The sequence below is a fragment of the Cyanistes caeruleus genome, chromosome 3 (assembly GCF_971803275.1).
Source record: "Cyanistes caeruleus chromosome 3, bCyaCae1.hap1.1, whole genome shotgun sequence".
Classification (NCBI taxonomy): domain Eukaryota; kingdom Metazoa; phylum Chordata; class Aves; order Passeriformes; family Paridae; genus Cyanistes; species Cyanistes caeruleus.
This window is the reverse complement of record NC_141703.1, coordinates 90,350,732-90,370,217: the sequence shown is the minus strand read 5'-3', so window position 1 is coordinate 90,370,217 and position 19,486 is coordinate 90,350,732. Positions and strand designations below refer to the sequence as shown.

Below are 19,486 nucleotides of genomic sequence, written 5' to 3'. Positions count from 1 at the left end.
AATGGGGGCTGTATTCTTATAAAAGTGAACCTGCATAACGAGTGACTCCATTTTAGAACCCAATACTGTCAAACTTGTCTCTCTTATCCTGAGGCTGTATAGAAGAATTTCCCTGGTTCAGGGAAAGAAAACCTGCCACAAATCAGTGTTCAACAACCTGTGCCTTCCCAAAGCTCAAGCACTGCCATGACAGTTTGATAACCATCTGAAAAATGTGTCTGGTGGAAGATATCCAGAGTGGGAGTCTGGGCCTTAAAAAACAGGGTCCTAATCCATAACAAATTACTGTGTGCAACACTTGTCCAGAGAGCCCACAGAGTGAGGTAAGGTTGCACCATGCTCTCTCTCCTTCCTTGAATAAAAAGTGCCTGCTCTAATGAGAAGCAAGTCCCTGATTCAGCAAAGCATTTAAGTGTTTTGATGAACTGGGGCCAAACTGAACATCTTGTGCAGAACTCAGTTGTCTAGTGAACAATATTGAATATTTTATTCATGGATGCAGACTTAAATGAAAATTAAAGACATGGCTATTTAAGGCCTTAGGTGCCCAAACTCATATTGTTCATTTTTTATTATCTTAAAGTAATCATTTGTACGGGAAAAGAAGCAGCCACCTCCAGAAAATCCATCCCTGTCATGCTGGGAAGAATATTCTCAGTTCTCCCCCAGCACCCTGTCAATTTGATGGCTTATGCTGCTTGCTTAGAAGCTTGTCACATCCAGGCTATTTCAGATCAACAAGTTCCAGCCAGTATCCTCTCCTTTCCTACCAGGAACACCGAGCTTTAGTACCCTCACTGGCTGCATAAGGTGTGGGCGAGCGAGGCACAGCCTCCAGTAGACCAGATCAGGTATTAGAAGGGTCTTAATATTGTGTCATTGCCCTTACTTGGCCATCAGTCCCCGAGTCCCTGTCAGGCTGCTCTCCTCACCCCAACACCTCAGGCTGTTCTGCTGAAAGGGTCTCTCCAACTCAGAGAACACCAGCCTTGGAAAATGAAGCAGCATGGCAGGTGAAAAACAAACCTCAGTCTACGAAAGCTTTCACTGAGCAGTGTTTCACCTGAAATGCTGGATGCAGCAGCATGCTGTGCCTGAAGGCTGCACCACAGGCAGGTAGAGAGAGCAGAAACATCCTGACTTCAGGGTGCTTCTCCTTAGAAACATCATCTTTTTCTAATGAAATTTTTCAGTAGACCATTATCTATGCCTTTTGTATGTATGAAAATATTTCCATAGATAGTAAAATGCCGAAGAGAGCTGTTTCTAGTATGGCAACACATACTTTATTTTTTTCTCCTTGTCCACCCTACAGCAACAATCTTCAACTCCCTTTTACTTATCAAGACACCCACTTGTCCTCTCAGTTAGGCAGAAAACAGTCAAAGTATGGATTAAAAATAAAAATTTGGCACTTTTCACCAGCTTGTCTATACTTAGATGCACCCACCTCCCCGCCATGGAATATAGGCAGATGCAAATGGAAAGAAAATGAAAAAAAAAAAAAGAAGAAGAAAAAAAAAAGAAGAGTACATGCAGACATTTTTTTCTCTCTTAGATTTATTCCCATACAGCTACTAGTCCTCAAATGATTTCCAGAGCAGGCATAAATTACATGGCACTCAGTTTATCTGCTCTGGAATGGCAAAGTGCACACACAGATACACACTGTGGTTCCAGGGAGTCTAGAGATTTCAAAGGTGCTTTATCTTCCAGATAACTCACTGGCAAAGAAGCATGAATTAATAACAGTGTTGGTAACTAAACTAAAATGATACGTTATGAGTATAGGCGTCAAAAAAAGAAGCGTCATTTAATGCATCTTACAGATTTGTCCAGAGCAAGATATTAATCCTTTATTTTGTTTTTTTGATTTGTGGATTCCTAAGCATTTTTCCTGGAGAAGCACAAACCCTTGAATTGTGTATCTGAATCTGCTGGCAATGGCTTTTTTTTCCTGTGCTCTCCCAGCATCACTCCCCTCCGAGCAGTCTTTGGGGATCTGTGAACCAGAAGTAAAACCCCATCTCCTAGCAGTCAGACAGGAACCACACTCCCCTACATCCCACACATTGATCTGATTCACTGCATGACTCTTGTAAGCCTTCATCCACCTCCTCTCTGGGAAAACACAAAAGATCCACAGTTTTTAAGTTCCCGGGCTGAGGCACTTTGAGCTTAGTACAGAGAAAGGCTGAGCGGGGCCAGAGTTCCCACGTACGGAAGTGCCAAGTGCTCAGGAATTTTGTACAGGCATAGCACTGAGGCACTTGAAATGACGGGAATGCTGTGTACTTGTGCCCTTTGCCTCTGCAGCCCGTGACACCATGGCTCTAAAGGAAGGTGAATCTATTTATATCCAGTGGTAGAGGCTGGAGCCCTCACTCTAACCGGGCCTTTGAGAAGCCTTTGTCATGTTTTTGCAACACTATTTGAATGACTCGGAAGGCTTCAGGAAATATAGTAAATACTGTCAAAAATGCAAGATGTTGGAATCCCTATGCCAGGGGGAGGGAAAAACGTGCCAGAAGCTTAGCCAAGCCTGACGGGGTATGGTGGATCTTGATCTTTGCTCACCCCATAGTTAGATATTGTTCCCCCCGCCCCCATTTTAATGGAGTTACTGTCTTATCTCTTAAAGCAATCTCATTAAAGGCAGGGGAGAAGACAGCAGAGGGTGTGAGGCCTGTGATTACAGATGGAAGGTCGATAGAAATACTGTTTCATATGCCTTGTCTTCTGTTTCCCCTCTCAAGGGGGATGGACTTCAAAAAAGCATGAACCCCTTTTGACCACTTCTCTGAACCACACTGACAGAGCACTCATGGTGGAAATGTCACAGAAAGAAACGACAGATGAGAGATGGCATTCTTTCCTGTTCTGGGAGCTATCTACTGCTGGGATCCTCGTTTTCCCAGCAAATGCAGCCCTAGGCTGCAGCAGCTGAGAAGGGGTAAAAGAAGATTTGCTTCTCTGTGTCAAGCTACACGTAGTCCATACTGGAAGCAGGAATATGTTTGAGGGCAAGCTGTCATATCTAGCAGCAGGAGCAAAGGGCTTTCAGAGCCTTGGACTCTTAACTGGGAGCTACTACAGCTTTTTTGCATGCCGGCCTTCCCTCACTGTGACTGTTCTCCTGTTCTGAAAGTGGCCATAATAAAACTCCCTGCTATAAAACAATCCCTGCTTCTCAAAGCAAAAAATGTGGCAGGAGGTCCCTGTGATATCCACAGCAGCAAGCATTCACATAATGCCCTGCATTGCTTAGTTAAGGCTCATTCTTCTCTTTTCAATGCATCCCATGCTACCTACCCTTGGAATTCGACTGCTGTGCAGCAGCCCACAACCACACCACAGCTGCTGTCTGGGGGGAAAATGATGTATGGTTGCAGATCTGAAAAGTAACAATTCAAGATTTCTCCTGGGATGAACTGGAGTGGGACACACAAGCCAAAGAGCAGGAATTTTCAGGTGTCAAAGCCTGACTGGGATTTCACCTGCTGGCAGGAGTGAAGGTCCCTGTACGTTATCTCTGCTTCTCTCAGTCACCCTGCCAAGGTCTCAAAAGAGTTTGTAATTGCTTGTAGATACTGAAAACAGAGCTCTCCTGATTTTTCTTAAGCTAATCTCACTGATACCTATTATGGAAAGAGAACACAAGCATTTCCAATACAGAACATTACAATCCCTGCCTGGTTTGATGTAATAAAATTTCCTTTGATCTGTATGGATTTGTTCTCCGTTTAAATCACTGACAGTGACACTGAGACACTAATCCAGGTTTACAGCACCATGTAGCTGCATGCTACAGTTTCATATTATGCAGAAATGACAATGCATCAACCACCCCAAGGAAAAGATGGGTCAAACTGATAGTGTGCCAAAGCAACTAGACTGCTTAGGTAGCACTTCAAGGGGGAATATAGTGCAGAAATAGTCTGGAGGTTTTCTTTTAGCGTCCTATTGATGATGCTTCTTCATTGCCACATAGAAAGAAAGAAAGAAAGACAAGTTTGGTGTATTGCTGTTCAGGAGTGAAATGCTGTTAAGGAGTGAAAACGAAACGAACAGGTGATTTCAGGCACTGGAATTTTGACCCTAACACCTATCCCCTTCTCCCCACCCACAGGCAAGAGCCAAGCCTTTCCTGGGAAATTTCAGGAAACCTCAAGAGTAAGTAATGAAAGCTATCTGAGAGTTGTCCCAGGGTCAGGTTGGTGCAGCTTGGGAGGGAGACAGCTGTCCAGGTATTTTCTAGGCAAACCAAAAGCTTCAGCCTCCCAGTCTGTCAACACTGTGCCAGATCTAATAATGACCATGACAGCCTCCAAAATGGAGCTTATGCAGACAACTAAAAAGTGTCTCTGAAATGCTAGCCTGCTGTCTAAAGTTGCATCTCATCTCACTGCTGGTTTTTGCCTTCACGTTCGGTATGTTCTGTTGAGAAGCACTTCAGAGCTGAGCAATCAAGATGCTTCTAAGTCCAGCTGGAGTCACGATGATGGAGCATCCCCCAGATCTGCAAACAGCAGATCCATCAGAAGCTCTAAAAGCAGGTCTAGGGAGCAGTGACAGGGCCAAGCCCCACCACTGGTGTGATGCCTTTACACATGGTTGTTTAAACAAACACGATGGTTGCAGTGTCAGATCTCCCCCTAACAGACTGTGGTTCCATGGGCAGCTTGATGAGTTCTCTGTGCAGGATGTTTAAGGCTTGAATTCAGTTCTCTTATTCTGTGGAAGAGTTTCAAGCCATGCTAAGCAGAGAAATGCTGTACTGTGTTCCTCCTTCCTATGCAAGTTCACAGCTATTTCTGGGATCCTCAGCAGGTGGGTCCCAAAAACTCATGAAACACTTTCTCATTTCCAAGTTCACACAGGGTTCCAGGGCTTCTACTAAGCTGTCGAGAATAATAAAAAAAAAAAGCATCAGCTCACTTTCTTTACCAGAAATCTAGACAGAAGTAAAAGCAAAGTGAACAAACTTCTACAAAAAAAAGAAAAAGCAAAACCAAAGAAAGTGAACGAACGTAGAGTCTTAATTTCTGCATCTGTGTATCGAGAATTTGAAGCGTAAGGGAAGGATGACCACAGCCAACCTTGGTCTCCTAGCCAGGTTCCCTGAGCAGCAGAGGGCACAGAAAGCTGTCCCCTGACTCTCCACCGAGTCCTCAATCGCCAGAAGTATTTTCCGGCGAGAGCACGCTCATCTCCCACGGAGTGGAAGGCGCTGCGGCCCCGGCAGGTTGGCAGCATGGCAGGAGCCGTGCCCAGCAGAAAGCGTGTGGCTGGAAAAGGAGCACCGGGGGTCATGAGCCTGGCAGCGAGCGGCGGCAAAACCCGCGGGGAACCGGCACCTGCGGGCTCCGGGCGGCCACAGGGCCGAGCCTCGGCAGGGGCTGCGGGAAAGGCGCCCGGGGAGCCCCGGCCTGGCGGCGGCGCCTCAGAGCAGACGGGCGCCGCGGAAAGGCCGCTCGCTGCGGCGAGGCGCGGCCGGGGGGAGCCGCAAGGTGAGCCCCCCGAAGCAAGATGCACCCGGGACGGCGGAAGGGCCCGCGGGCGCTGCTCCCTCCTGGCCCCGGCCGCGGGCGCTGCCCCCTCCCCCAAGACCGCCCCCGTTCACGCCCCTCGGGGCCGCGGGGCGTGGTGCCACAACGGGCTGGGCGTGGCGGGGAGCGAGCCTCTTTATGCGGCGGGAAGCCGGCGGCTGCTGGAGCTGCGCGCGGCTGCGGCATCGGAGAGGAACGACCCGGCCGGGGGCAGAGGGGGGCGAGGCGAAGATTCGAGGAAGAGGAGGAGGAGAAAGAGGAAGGCGAGCGCCGGCCGGGGTGCTCCTATTGTTCCGCACCTGCGCCGGCCGGGACACGTGGCGCCGCTGAGCCCCGCTCCTCGCCCCCCGCCACTTGACCCGCACGCAGTCGCCCGGCACCATGGGCAAGGGGGTGAGCGGCGGGGCCGGGCCGGGGCGGGAAGTGCGGAACTCAAGGAGCCGGACCGTGGCCGGTGCCCCTTTCCCTTCGACGGGGCTGCGCTTTGTCTGTGCCGGGCCGGGGCGGCCACGTCGGGTCGGTGCGAGGGCGGCCGCGGCCGTTGCCGAGCGGCGCCGGTGCCGCCGGCCCCAGCAACGTGCGAGGGCGGCCGCCGCCGCCGCCCGCGGGAAGGAAGAGCCGGGCCGAGGGCGTGGCGGAGCCCCGGGCGAGGAGTCGGCGTCCCAAAGCCCCCGGCTCCTCCTTGAGGCCGTGTCTCCCCGACGAGGGGCCTCCCGGGCGCCCGCAGCCCCCGGGGCCGGCGTTATCTGGTGGCCTTGCGGAGCTGCTGGCCGGGCTCCGGAGAGTACTTTAGACTTTCCTTGAGACACGAGGGCCCGGCGTGGGGGGGCGGGAGAACGGCGGCCGCAAGCGGTATTAGGGCGGATTTGCCTGTTGGTAGCGCCGAGGGTGTGATGGGAGGTGGTGGCAGCAGGGAGGCGGACACCCCCGAGGTCTCCTGTTCATTGGGGCGATAAATAACTCGCAGAGGGCTGTGCAGCGGTTTCTGCCTCGTATGAAAGTTGTTTCTGCCTTATAGCCCACTATAGGGCTACAGGGAGGAGAAGTCCTTAATTCAGATGGTATCCTTTAACTGAAGAGAAGTGACTGTGAAGGCTGTTGGAAGGAAACAGTAGTGGAAGGCTGCTGGGGGATGTTGTGCACAAGCACCCGTGTGTGGGGCAGAAACACCTCCCGGCTTGCTGATCTTGGGTCAGAAAACTAGAGACCAGATTCTGGGTTTTGGTGCTTGGATGTTTGTTTTTTTCCCCTTCGATTGCTTCCCTGTGTATTTTGTGTAGTTGGAGGTGTGTAGATTTGTGTTTACTTTTGGTTTAGACTCATTCCTGTAAAATTCCAAGATTTCTCTGCTTCCTGAGGAGAGGGTGACCGTGCAGCGGTGGTAGCGTGTTCCCTGCCAACAGGTGTTCTGTGCTTCCCAAGCGCTGTTCAAACATTGACTTGACTTTGCATTGTCCTCACCGGTGCAGTACAGCAGCAGCAATGTTGACATAACTGCATGAGTAGCAGGGAGAGCTGCAGGAACATGGCTGAATGGATAGTTGCTTGGAAAAGGGGGATGAGGAGTGTGTAGGGTGGGCATTCAGTGCGTTTGTTCTCTGTATGGAGTTTCGTTTTCTTTTCCTAAGGAAGTCCTTCTGTTGCTTGGCAGCCCAGCCTGTTGCATTTAAGTCCAGTAGGCAACAGGCAGTGTGAACAGTAAAAGTTCATCTAGGAGATAAAACACTGAGGAGAGATTTGGCAGCGTGGGCTCTGAGTCTTGTTTCAATCATCAGAGCAGCCTTTGAGCTGTGTGTGTATGTAGGACTGCAGCGCACAAGGCTTTTTGGGGGCTTAGCCTGCCTCGGTGGGACTAACAGAAGGTACAAACATTTTCCAGTGTAGACAGCTGTCTTCTTGCTCCACTTCAGATTTCATAGGTTGCATGGATAATAAAGCAATTAGCCTGGAACTGAAGCGCCGCCACAAGGGATAATTCAGCAGGGATAATACGGCTGCCTCATGCTTTCTGGTAGCAAGTCACAAGATTTGCTCGTTCAGCAGTGAGAATGCATGCGTATAATTGGGGACCCCCTAAAAAATGGGCATGTGGGAGAGCGATGCAGTAGAAAAGGTGGAGTGTGGATGCAGCACTGAGCAGCATGTGCCTGCCCTGAGTTAGGGTGCCCAAAAAGGAAACTTCTATCCCATGGGTGCATGGGATGGAAGAGGGGAAAAAAAGAGCCTAAGTGTTAGAAAACAAGTTTCTTCTCTCTGTGGCTGTGAGGAGAAGCTGAGTCTGTTTTACTTTAAATGGTAATGGGGCAAAGGGGGGAGGGCTGTCAGCTGCTGCTATGCAGCCCAAAAAGCAGATTATCCATCAGTGGGGGGGGTTTGGGGAGGGTTGTAGTGGAGGAAAGCACTCTGGATTTCATTCCTCTTCAGAGCTGACTGGAAGCTGTTTGTAGACAGCAGCACGTTTCACTCCATCTCCCTCGCTGCGCAGGCATGGCACGGAGTCGGTGGCATGTGCTTTGGGTCACTTCTAGAGGTCAGCTCTGCCTTAAAGGCCATGAGGAGGAGACGTCCTTGATTCATATCGTATCTTCTAACTAAAGAAAAGTGTGTGTGAAGGCCATTGGAAATAGTTGTGAAGACTTTTTGAAGCTGCATGCTGTGATCAAGGACCTGTGTGTGGAGCAGAAACACCTCTTGGCTAGCTCGGGTTTCCATGAACCCCAGTTAAGGGTGTTTTTCCCGTCAGAAACTAGGAAGGTTTATTGCATAATGGAACCAGCTAAGGGGAAATCATGCAAGTCAAAGCAGTCCTTATCTGGTGCAATTAAAAAAATCTTGATGTATTACCTTCCCCTGTTTTTTTCTTCATTCCTTATTACTACGGCTATTTTATGACAATTCGCTTTTTTTTACTGTGGCTGGAGGATAGTCCTTTTGCCCAAGAAAACCCTGGGCCTAGTCAGTGCATGTTTCTGGAAAAAATGGGGGAGACAGGGGCCTCTTGGCAAGTGAGGTGAGCTGCACAGCCCACTCAGATCCTGACCTGCTGAAAACTGCAGCTCATCCTTCACCCAGGCCTTTCCAAGGGGTAGCCTTCACCAGCTCTTCTAGGGGAAAATAGGGTTCAGTTCGCTCATCTTGATGTGTTTGTCAACACTAGAGGTGTCTGGAGTTATGGTGACTACTTGTTAGAGGCAAAGAAGTAGGAGGAAAGTGACTCTTTGTAGTTGGCACAGCACCAAAAAACCCAGGATGGGCTGATCAGCTGTGCTGTGATGACATTTGGAAAGCCCTTTCTGCTCCTGGGTCTTTGCACGACTGCAGAGCAGTAGATAATGTTTATCCTAATACCCAGAGGGGGCTTAAGGTGTGTGGGTGGTCCTTGTTTTATCCTGATGATTAAAAGCCTGATTAGGTTTACATCTCTTCTCATGGGAGAAGAGCTTGTCCTTTCATAATTTGGGAAGCAGCAGTCTGTGCACAATTGGCAATTACTTGCTGTTGAGTAAGAACTGCCTTGTACTGTTCTAGATGCTGAGAATCTGTTCATTTTGATGTAGCTTAAATTTCTGATTCAAGACAGGAGGAACACAGCTCTTGGGAGGGAGTGAGAGGGATCCAAAGAAACCATTCCAGCTTTTCCTAGGATTTCATAGGGTCATAGAACAGAGTTTCCAGTCCAATAGGCGGAGTTATTTTTATGACTCATCTGGTTAATATATTTACTGTCTCATAAGGCAGCAGGACACTAACTTTTCTGTTTTCTCGGCACAATTGATTATAATGACATAAGCAGTAAACCAGACCAGGCCTCCAGAGACTGCATAATTTGTTTTGGCTCTTACTTGACATTTCTTGTTGGATTAGGTGATTTTAGAACAGGGTACTTCTGAGCTTGTCTGCTGATTTGTACCCCTCCTGTTTCCTGGTCAATCATGGCTTGTATTGAGAACATCAGCCATGAATGGCTCAATTAGTCCAGAGCGGAAAATCATCAGCTGTATCTGAAAGACAATAGGATTTTCTGGGGGATGTATAAAACTTCTTATGCTGGTGTGTACAAATGTTGTGCTTAAGCCAGTGGAAAAAAAATAAATCTTGCATGGAAAAAAAAGAAGCTGCATTGTTTTTTTCTGAGGCAGTTTTGATGAGTCAGTTCTTGGGCTAAGTCAAGGAACAGGGGTGACATTTCTGATGAGACAGACCTTCCTTTGTGTTCAGGCCATGTGATTAAATCGTGATAAGATTTGGATGTGGAGTGCCACAGGCCTTCTTCTCTTTGTACAGCAGGAAAAGGAGGGAAGAGCAGGGAAATCCTACAGCACCGAGGTGGGATGAAAACCTCTTGCCCTGGCAGCCCAGCCAGCACAAGCCTTTGTTGAACAGATTGGGCTCATCTTGCAGGAAGGGAGGCAATGGCCCTGGAGGCACAGAACAGGGGCAGGGCTTGGACTCTGATGTGTGTGTCAAGTTCAGATTTGAATGATGGAGCAGGAAGTTCAGATTCTACATTAAATGATCCTGTAACAAGAGCTGAAGCTGATTCTCCTGACTTTCCTACTTTTCAGTAAGGGTGGGATGTACCACTAAAGCAACAGAAAGTATTGTGGGGTTTTTTTTAAGCTGAAGAATTGCTGAGCTTCTCTGTAAGATGGACTCCATTAAGATCCAAATACTTGGGTGCTTAAAGAAACAAGTAACTCTATCCACTCTTTGTTCTGACTGCAGCTGATCACTGGGGTTTTTCGGTTTGTTTTTTTTTTTTTTTAAAGCAACTCATGCTTGAACAAGGGCAATGAGCCTTTTCATGTTTGCCCACTTGTAGGATTGTTTCAGCTGCAGCTGAAAAAGCTTGAGCACTCCTATATTCCTGGATTATTCACTGCCCCCAATGAGCTGAGTAACTGTATTTCTCACAGAAGCTTCAAAGAACCAGGAGGTTTTTATATCACCTGCAAGATCTTACCAAGTTGTTCTTGGGGAGAAGGGGTGAAGCTGAAGGTGATGGAGTGGTAGTCAGACAAGGTATTAGCTCCTTCACCTTCATCAGGAATCATTTCTCATCTAAAGCAGTAATCAAGAGGGCATGTGTTTCGTGCAGGGCTGTGTTTGGACTTGTCTGCCACAGCTCCAGCAGAAGTCAAAGTTGTTTCCTTCAGACACTGAAGGAGAGAGATGCTTCATGGTGGCTTTTTGTGAATTGCCCTGTGGCAAATTCCTGTGATGCTGGAATGCGAGGACCTTACTGGTTTAAGTGGCTTTCACTTTTTTAAGAAGGGAAATGGGAGTTTAGGTGCAGGGAAGAGAATGTCAGGAATGCTGACAGTCTGTAGTTCTGTGTCCTTTTCCTGGATCAGTGGAGACAAATAGCTCGGCTCTGCTCCACTTACTAAAAACTGTTTCCATTACACAGCTCCGTAGTGGCGTGCAAAGCTTTCCTTTGCTGAGCAGGGGAAGGGGACACTTCTGTGCATGTGAAATGTCTGACTATGGCTGCAGTGTTGCACACAGGGCTTTCTCAACACAGTAAAAACCCTTGTTCAGATGTGACTGACGGGTTCTTTCAGGAAAGTAATGATCTTTTTTGTGCAGTTTCACTTTTGGTTTCGGTTTTTACTTGTCTTGAAATAGTTAATAAAAATTTCCTGTGCTAGCTGCTCATCAGGACAGGTCTTGGATCCAAACAGTAATTCCTGTGTCCAGATAACTCTCAGGAATCCAGCTCTCAGGAGTCCAGTTCGTGATTTGGGGTGCTCATGCAGAGAACAAGCAAGGCAATGCCTTCAAAACCTTTTCTTAATCTTGTTAAAGATTTGAGTCTGGTGCCACTATGTGCTGATTCATCTTAAAGTTCTTCTCAGGGATCTTATTAGGTGAAAATCTCATCACATAAAACTTAGCAGAGTGTAAGGATATAATAGGTCCCACACAGAAGGGAGCAGAAGGTTGTCTTTCAAGTGATGTTTGTGTGCACTAAGTCATGATTTGTTTGTCTTTAGATGCTTGTTTTCCCCATTATGACTAGATCTAAATCTTTGCACAATTTCATGTACAATAAACTATAATAAAAAATTACTGAATAAAGAGGCTTTAAGCAAATCATCTGCTCTGTGAAGTGTAAGCACAGAATGAATCTAAAAAATTGAGCTGCTGCTTTGTATACCATTCTTGCTGCTCAAACTGCCATAAATTGAAAGCAGATTTGTGTTGGGTAAACTGGCCAGCTAGTTTGCCAAACTGAGAATGAAAGTGTTGGAACTTAGCCCCCAGCATCGACCAGCCAGAGGTACCACCTCTTATTTATCTTCAGTTGATAGGCTGCTCCTCCTCACCAGAGAATGTGGAAGGCTGGGAGGGAGGAGGAGGAGGAGTTAATGCCTTGAAGGAAACATACGTTTTCTCTCAGGAATTGGTTTTTTCTGCCCTTCATCACTTTTTTCAGCTTGAGCTGGGGCTTATCCATCAAGACTGCCTGAATAGTGTGTAGCTTGCTTTCCTCCTTGCTAGGCTTGCACAGTGTCTGGCTCTAATCTGTAGTGTATTGGGGATGATACTGAACAGACTTCTCTGTTCACTAGCTAGTTTTTATTATTTATTGAAGTGGCATAACTTTCATAGAGTCATGTAGGTTGGAAAAGACCATTAGAATAATTGAGTCCAACCGCTCACCCAGCATTGCCAAGTCCACCACTACATCATCTCTCCAAGTGCCACATCTACACATCTTTTAAGTACTGCTGGGGATGATGACTCAACCAGTTTCTTGGGCATCCTGTTCCAGGGTTTGATAGCCCTTTCCTTGAAGAAATTTTTCCTAATAGCCAATCTAAACCTCTCCTGGCACAACACAACTGGAGATAATTTCTTCTTGGCTTGTCACGTCTTTGAAGAATAAACCAGCCCCCACCTGGCTACAGCCTCCTTTCAGGGAGTTGTTGAGAGCAATAAGGTCTCCCCTGAGCCTCCTTTTCTCCAGGCTCAACATCCCCAGCTCCCTCAGCTGCTCCTCACCAGACTTGTCCTCCAGACCCTTCACCAGCTCTGTTGCCCTTCTCTGGACTCACTCCAGCATCTCAATGTCCTTCTTGTAGTGAGTGGCCCAGAACGGGACACAGGACTCAAGGTGTGGCCTCACCAGTGCCAAGCACTGGCAGTACTGCTGTGGTCCTGCTGGTGACACTATTTCTGACTCAGGCCAGGATGCCACTGGCCACTTGGGCCATGTTGGCTCACGTACAGTCACTGTTGACCAGCACCTCCAGTTCCTTTTCTGCCAGGCAGCTTCCCAGCCACTTTTCCCCAGCCTGTAGTGCTGCATGGGGTTGTTGTGACCCAAGGGCAGGACTCAGCACTTGGCCTTATTAAACCTTGTGTTGTTGGTCTCGGCCCATCAATCCAGCCTGTCCAGATCTGTCTGTAGAGCCTTCCTGCCCTCCAGCAGATCAACCCTCCTGCCCAGCTCAGTCATTATCTGCAAACTGGCTGAGCGTGCACTCGATCCACTTGTCCAGATCATTGATAAAGATATCAAACAAGACTGGCCTCAGTACTGAGCCCTGGAGAATCCCAGGTGGCCAGATGCCAGCTGGACATAACTCTGTTCACCACCACTTTTTTGGTCCAACCCTCTAGCTGTTTTTTTACCCAGCACACAGTGCACCTGTCCAAGCCACAAGCAGCCCATTTCTCCAAGAGAATGCTGTAGGAAACTGTGTCAAAGGCTTTAATAAAGTTTAGGTAGACAGCTTTAATAAACTGTAATAATTTTGTCTGCCTGGCAGTCTTGTGTGTATAGTTCATGTCTACTGCTGTGGAATTTGACTAAGATGTTTCTAATAATGCTGTGTCTTCCCTTGCAGGCTGGAAGAGACAAGTATGAGCCCACCGCTACATCAGAGCATGGCGGGAAGAAGGGGAAGAAGGGGAAGAAGGAGAGGGACATGGATGAGCTTAAAAAGGAAGTTGTGATGGTAAGAGTGTAGAGCACAGAAAGAGCAGCTTTAAAGAATGTTTGCTATGCCCAAAGCCCTGTGCCTAATCTGACTGAAAGAGAAATGAGCTGGTGTGCTGAGAGCATGGTGTGATGGAAGGCACTGATCTCCCTTCTCCTCTGTCCCCAAGCCAGACATGCTGTGTTTCAGCATCAAGATGAGTGCACAATAGACCCTGGCAACATCACTTCTCAGAAGGCACTTGACACACAACTTAAGTCTGTGCTTTCCTGCACTACCCAGAGCACAGTATAGATGTGTTTCCTCAGCCAGGCGAGCGCTCTCTGCATAGCAGCATTACAGGCTTTATTGTGCTGTCATGTGAGTGGGACTGCTGTTTTCATTCCAGCTGAGGAGTTGATGCTGTACAGCTCCGTTTACTGCTGGCCTCTGCTCAGACTGACCCTCAGTATTATTCCCTCTAATCATGTTTGAGGCTGTGGGGAGTGTCTCCCATCTCCGTCTGTGAAAGCTGGATGATGCTGTATCTGGCTGATCTAAGCATCATCTGGCTTAGATCTGCTGTCCTTGAAGGTGATGGAGATTTTGTTTCTGTTCTGTGGGTTTGAGACTGGGCTTTAACATTTTTGACCCCTCTGTTAGGCAGAGGAGATTCTAAAGACTGCTCAAAGATTACATTCTGTGTTCAGTAGTGATCTGTACTTCAAGCATCTGCTCCTTCAGTACAACTGTTTTAAGTGAGGCACTGCTCTGAACCAACTTGATCCAACTGAAAAATAGCCTGGCTGTGGAAAGAAGCCTCTATGGGGAAAGAAACACTTCCCCCAAAGTATGCTTAATATAGCAGCACTACTTAAAAATGTGAGAAATCACAGGTTTAATCTTCTTTACATTCCTACATACCTTCCGACTCCTTTTCTTTCCATTCCTCTCTCAACCTCCCAAGAAAACCCACCCACTGAGGTCTCACAGAATCTGCTGGGGTGTAAGGGCTGCACTGAGAGAAAGTCAGACTTTTTCAGAAAAGCTTTCAAGTACTCAAATAGTCAAAAGAATGCTAAAGATGAGATTGTGCTGAATTCCAGAGTGAGTGAGATTTTTCTTCATCCTTCAAAGAGGATGAATTGGTCCTGCTATCTCATCAACTGTTACAGATAGGAAACCTGGGGTGGGGGTTGGAATTGCTGAGCTCTTTTCTCAGATTCTTTTCTCTCCCAACTATTTCTTGTCTTCCAGGATGACCACAAGCTGAGCCTTGATGAACTTCATCGTAAATATGGAACAGACTTGAGTCGGGTAAGTAGGTGCTGTATTCCTTCCCTCTTTGCCCTGATCTGAAAAGAAACAGCCTCAGCTCAGAGCATTTCACAAAGGGAGATCTCTGGGTGGTCTGATTTTGGTATGGGGCTTTTTTTGTTGTTGGTTTTTTTTTTTGTGTGTGTGTATGTTTAATCTCCCCTCCTTCAGTTAAGTTTCTCAGGCTTTGGGAGCACTGTTGAATTCACAAGTACTTCTCTTTATTCTCAAGTTCAACTTGACTGCAATACTTTAGTAACTTTGCCTCTAACAAAGTCACTGTTATCTGCCTCTGAGTTGTTCAAGGTCAAGTTGATTCTTGGTGTTATTACATGCTCCTCTGGAAAAAAATGAAGACAGATGTTTATTGTGTTGCAAATATAGTCTAGAGAAGCTAGCACATTCCCAGAGACTTAATGACAGTAGCAGTAGCAGTTATAATTTTGCCTTTTTTCAGTAAGAGGTGTGCAGATGTCCTAGGCTGCTTTAGAGTCCAGTGCAGAAGCACTGCAATGGTTTTACACTTTTGCTGTTGTTTGCTTTGCTTAATGAATTTCTTGCATGATTGCATATAGCATCAAGTCTGCTCTTTTTTAACAGTACAGAGATTTGCATTTTTGTGTCCATGACCTTGGCTTCTGAACTTCCTGAAAGGTTGTTCCCACATGTCATCACTTTTATGGCCTCCAGCTTTCGCTTGTTCCATAATTTGATAAGGGTGGATGGCACTGTGCAGTTTCTCAGAGCTCAAAGTTTGTGGCTGTAGCCTTCTTGTCCTGCCCTTCCTTCTTCAGTGTTCACAGGCTCCTCAAGTAGCATTCAGCATCCTGTAGCTCCTGTTTTGACATTCAGCTTTCACATTCCTGCACTTATATTGTGGAGCCCTGGCAGCTTTGGACATCTCCATTACCTGTTAGCAGCTCTTTGTTGCTGCAGTAGAACCTGAACAAGTTCAGACCTACCTTCTGCAGTTGGCCTTGCCACAATGCCTGAAAAAGGAACCTCTCTTGTAGGGTTTGACTTCTGCACGTGCAGCTGAGATCCTGGCTCGTGATGGCCCAAATGCCCTCACCCCCCCACCCACCACTCCTGAATGGATCAAGTTCTGTCGGCAGCTCTTTGGAGGATTCTCGCTCCTGCTGTGGATTGGTGCTATTCTGTGTTTTCTGGCTTATGGCATACAGAGTTTGATGGAGGAGGAGCCCAACAAGGATAATGTAAGTAAAAATATCTGGTTTGCCTCCAAGGCAGGCCAAGCAGCCTGTTGGGCTCAAGGCAGATTAACTTCCTTTAAGCATTCAGTCCAGAAGCTTTTCCCATAAGCACGGGAAATTCAGTGTGTGAGCTTAACGTGTTTTGGAGTGCTTCCACATAATGAAACAGGCAACTTCCTTTGTGTTGTGTTAACAACACTAACTTGTGGACAGCCTTTGTGTTGAAAATGTACAGAGACTGCAAGTACTTTCATGCTTGTGGTGGGGCACTTAAATGCAAGGCAATTTATTTGGACAAACTGGAAGCCTTGGAGGCAGATTGTCCTCTGACTCGCTTTCTCTGCTCTTTGTAGCTGTACCTGGGTATTGTGTTGGCAGCTGTGGTTATCATTACTGGCTGTTTCTCTTATTACCAAGAAGCAAAAAGTTCCAAGATCATGGAGTCCTTCAAGAACTTGGTGCCTCAGGTATGGAATAAATAAGGCTTTAGAATAAATAAGACTCAAGATTTCCTTGCGGTCTGGCATGTCACAGCTTGTTCAAAGGTATTAATGGTTTTAAACATCATCTCCAATTGCAAGGGCCTAGCTGTTATTGTGGGTTACTAGCTCTTCATTTTGAGGGCTCTGTGAGACTGCTCCAAGGAACTACACTAATAGGCCAAGGTAGTTCCTGAAAACCTGTGGGCTCCAACAGCTTGTTAGCAGTCATAGGACACCATCTCCATAGTCTGGGGAGTTCAGTAACTGGTGTGATGATAAGCACTATAATTTGGATTCCTTCATGGACAATCTCCTGGATCATACCTAACTACCACATTGTCACTTTGGTAGCAAGGAACTTTAATATCAAGAAAAAAACCCCAAACTTTATTTTTCTTTAGTAACATATATATCAGATATAAACGTCTTGGTACAAGTAGAAACCTTGTGGAAGCATGGAATAAGTATTTCAGGATTCTCAGATCTTTTGAGCCTTGTCTTAAGAACTACTTTGTGACATAGATTGTTTCTTTATTGTCTTTCAGCAAGCACTTGTAGTCAGAAATGGTGAGAAGATGAGCATAAATGCTGAAGGTGTTGTAGTTGGAGATCTAGTGGAGGTAAAAGGAGGAGACAGAATTCCAGCTGACCTTCGGATCATATCTGCACATGGTTGCAAGGTACAGTAGTGACAGGCTGTTGGGAAACTTCATTCTGAAGGAGGATGAATTAGTCTTCTATGCTGTGAATGGGGGCTGGAGTGGAGGAGAAGGATGGGGAAGTACCCAGCAGGCATCTGTCTACTTGTGTATGACAAAGTACTCTCTTTCATGTAGGTGGATAACTCCTCACTTACTGGTGAATCAGAGCCTCAAACCAGGTCTCCAGACTTCTCCCATGAGAACCCACTGGAGACCAGGAACATTGCCTTCTTTTCCACCAACTGTGTGGAAGGTACGTGTGTCTCCTACTTCCCTGCAGTATGAGCAATGATGCTGAGCTGTACAGATAGACAGTGTGAATATGCCATGAGCCTGCCTCTACCATGCAAGAGCAGGGTGGAAGTTCCCATGAAAGTCCTTGCCCATTCCACCTGCAGTACTGTAGAATGGGCAAAGATTCCACAGCACTACTGGGTATTTTGTTCCTGCTTCTTTTAGAGGAGCAGCTGTGTGGTGTGTCTTCTAGCTTGCCTGTTTTATTGCAAGTAAAAAATGTTGAAGTGCAGAAAACATGATATGAACCATGGGGTAGAGCTGTATGAAGTGCTACAGCTGCTGCAGAAAGCAGGGATCTCTGGCAGGACTTCCGTTGCAGCTCTGAATATGGGGGTGGGCAGTCTTTGTGCTGAAGCCCACCTGGAACTTCTTTTCTACACCTACAGGATATTAAGCTGTGGTTGCTTTTGTTTTCTGAAACCCATCTCTCTTGCAGGCACTGCCCGTGGCATTGTCATTAGCACTGGGGATCGCACTGTGATGGGCCGTATTGCCAGTTTGGCCTCTGGACTGGAAGGGGGCAAAACTCCAATTGCCATGGAGATCGAGCACTTTATCCACCTCATCACTGGAGTGGCTGTGTTCCTGGGTGTCTCATTCTTCATCCTTTCCCTCATCCTTGAGTACACATGGCTGGAGGCCGTTATCTTCCTCATTGGGATCATTGTTGCCAATGTCCCTGAAGGGCTGCTTGCAACGGTTACGGTGAGTGAAGCTGGAAAAAAGATTGAATTTACCACATATCTGGTCCTTAAGGAAGTGGAGTGCTTTATCTCAGTGTGCATTCAGAGAGGTTAACACTAAAATAATGAAGGGTGAGTGTGTGGGGTTGGACTTTAAAAGTTCAGTGTATTTTAACTAATTGCCTGAATCAACATCAAGTTCTGCAGCAATTTATCTCAAAAAGATGGGTCCCTAAGTTAGACCTGCACAGAGGCTTGGCATCATACAGCTGAAGTGAGCAAGACTAGGAGTTCTAGCCCTGCCTTTTTCTGTGGCAAGAAGGGGTTTTCCTGCTGCAACCATCAGGGTTTCTAAATCCACATGCACACCAGCCCTTCCAACCCTTATGGGCTGGCAGAGCATCCAGCAGGCTTCACTCCAGCCCCAGCTTTCAGTCTGGGATCTGTCAGAGGCTTTTGTAAGTTTGGTGTCCTGAAGAGGTGTATCCAGGTGTTCTTAGGTGGATGTGTGGAACGTGATGGTGGAAGGAGAAAATGCTTCTGTGCTGCCTTAGGAAGCAGAGTGGCAACCGAGCCAGGGAATGAAGAGTTGGGAACTGGAACCAGATAAGAGCCTCTAGCAAGAAAGTGAGCTGGAGCTGCTCGCTTTCTACCCCGGCAACTTGCAAGCCCCATCACCAGAGTTAATTTGGGCCATCTCATATGTGGCTTGCCTTCACCTATTTTGGGAACTCCTGCGATTAGGAGACGGCAGCTTTGACTGAGATGTTAGTCTGAGGCATGTTACTTCCTTCCTAATGCACTGAGAAGCCAGAGGCTGAAGTATATTCTGGAGGTTTTGTAATGTGGAAAATGTCATTTAAACCTAGCACCTGGGCTGAAGTGCTGCTATTTATTTTTCACTGGCAGGGTGAGCAAAGAGTTAGGGAATGACTGCAGGGCATGGAAGCTGGTTGTCATTCCATGTGCACACTGAGTTGGACAGCAGTGTTATTACTGCACAAATGCATCTGGCCTGACATCATCTTTCTTGTCCCCAGGTATGTCTGACACTAACAGCCAAGCGCATGGCTCGTAAGAACTGCTTGGTGAAGAACCTGGAGGCCGTGGAGACCCTGGGTTCCACATCCACCATCTGCTCTGACAAGACTGGCACTCTGACACAGAATCGTATGACAGTTGCCCACATGTGGTTTGACAATCAGATTCATGAGGCTGATACTACAGAGAACCAGAGCGGTAAGACTGCCTCTGTACTTGAGGCATTTCTTTAAAAAATTGCTTTTTCTGAGCCTTCCTGGACACTGGTACTTCT

The 19,486-nt window shown here is 47.2% G+C and overlaps 1 protein-coding gene and 1 long non-coding RNA gene across 2 annotated transcripts in view; one reads left to right on the top strand and one right to left on the bottom strand.

Annotated features, from left to right (window-relative positions):
* Positions 1-1,263: 1,263 nt before the first annotated feature.
* On the bottom strand, positions 1,264-5,605 carry LOC111938997 (uncharacterized). Its single transcript, XR_002869139.2, has 2 exons — positions 5,100-5,605; positions 1,264-4,901 (listed from the first exon to the last, which is right to left on the bottom strand). It is a non-coding gene; the product is annotated as an uncharacterized LOC111938997 (long non-coding RNA).
* Positions 5,441-19,486, top strand: part of ATP1A1 (ATPase Na+/K+ transporting subunit alpha 1) — a 26,247-nt gene continuing 12,201 nt past the window's right edge. The window contains exons 1-9 of the mRNA XM_086882819.1: positions 5,441-5,942; positions 13,406-13,516; positions 14,735-14,794; positions 15,808-16,011; positions 16,362-16,475; positions 17,036-17,170; positions 17,327-17,444; positions 17,925-18,193; positions 19,212-19,410. Of these exons, the coding sequence (XP_086738945.1) occupies positions 5,931-5,942; positions 13,406-13,516; positions 14,735-14,794; positions 15,808-16,011; positions 16,362-16,475; positions 17,036-17,170; positions 17,327-17,444; positions 17,925-18,193; positions 19,212-19,410 (1,222 nt within the window). The 5' untranslated portion in view covers positions 5,441-5,930. The remainder of the gene's footprint in view (positions 5,943-13,405; positions 13,517-14,734; positions 14,795-15,807; positions 16,012-16,361; positions 16,476-17,035; positions 17,171-17,326; positions 17,445-17,924; positions 18,194-19,211; positions 19,411-19,486) is intronic.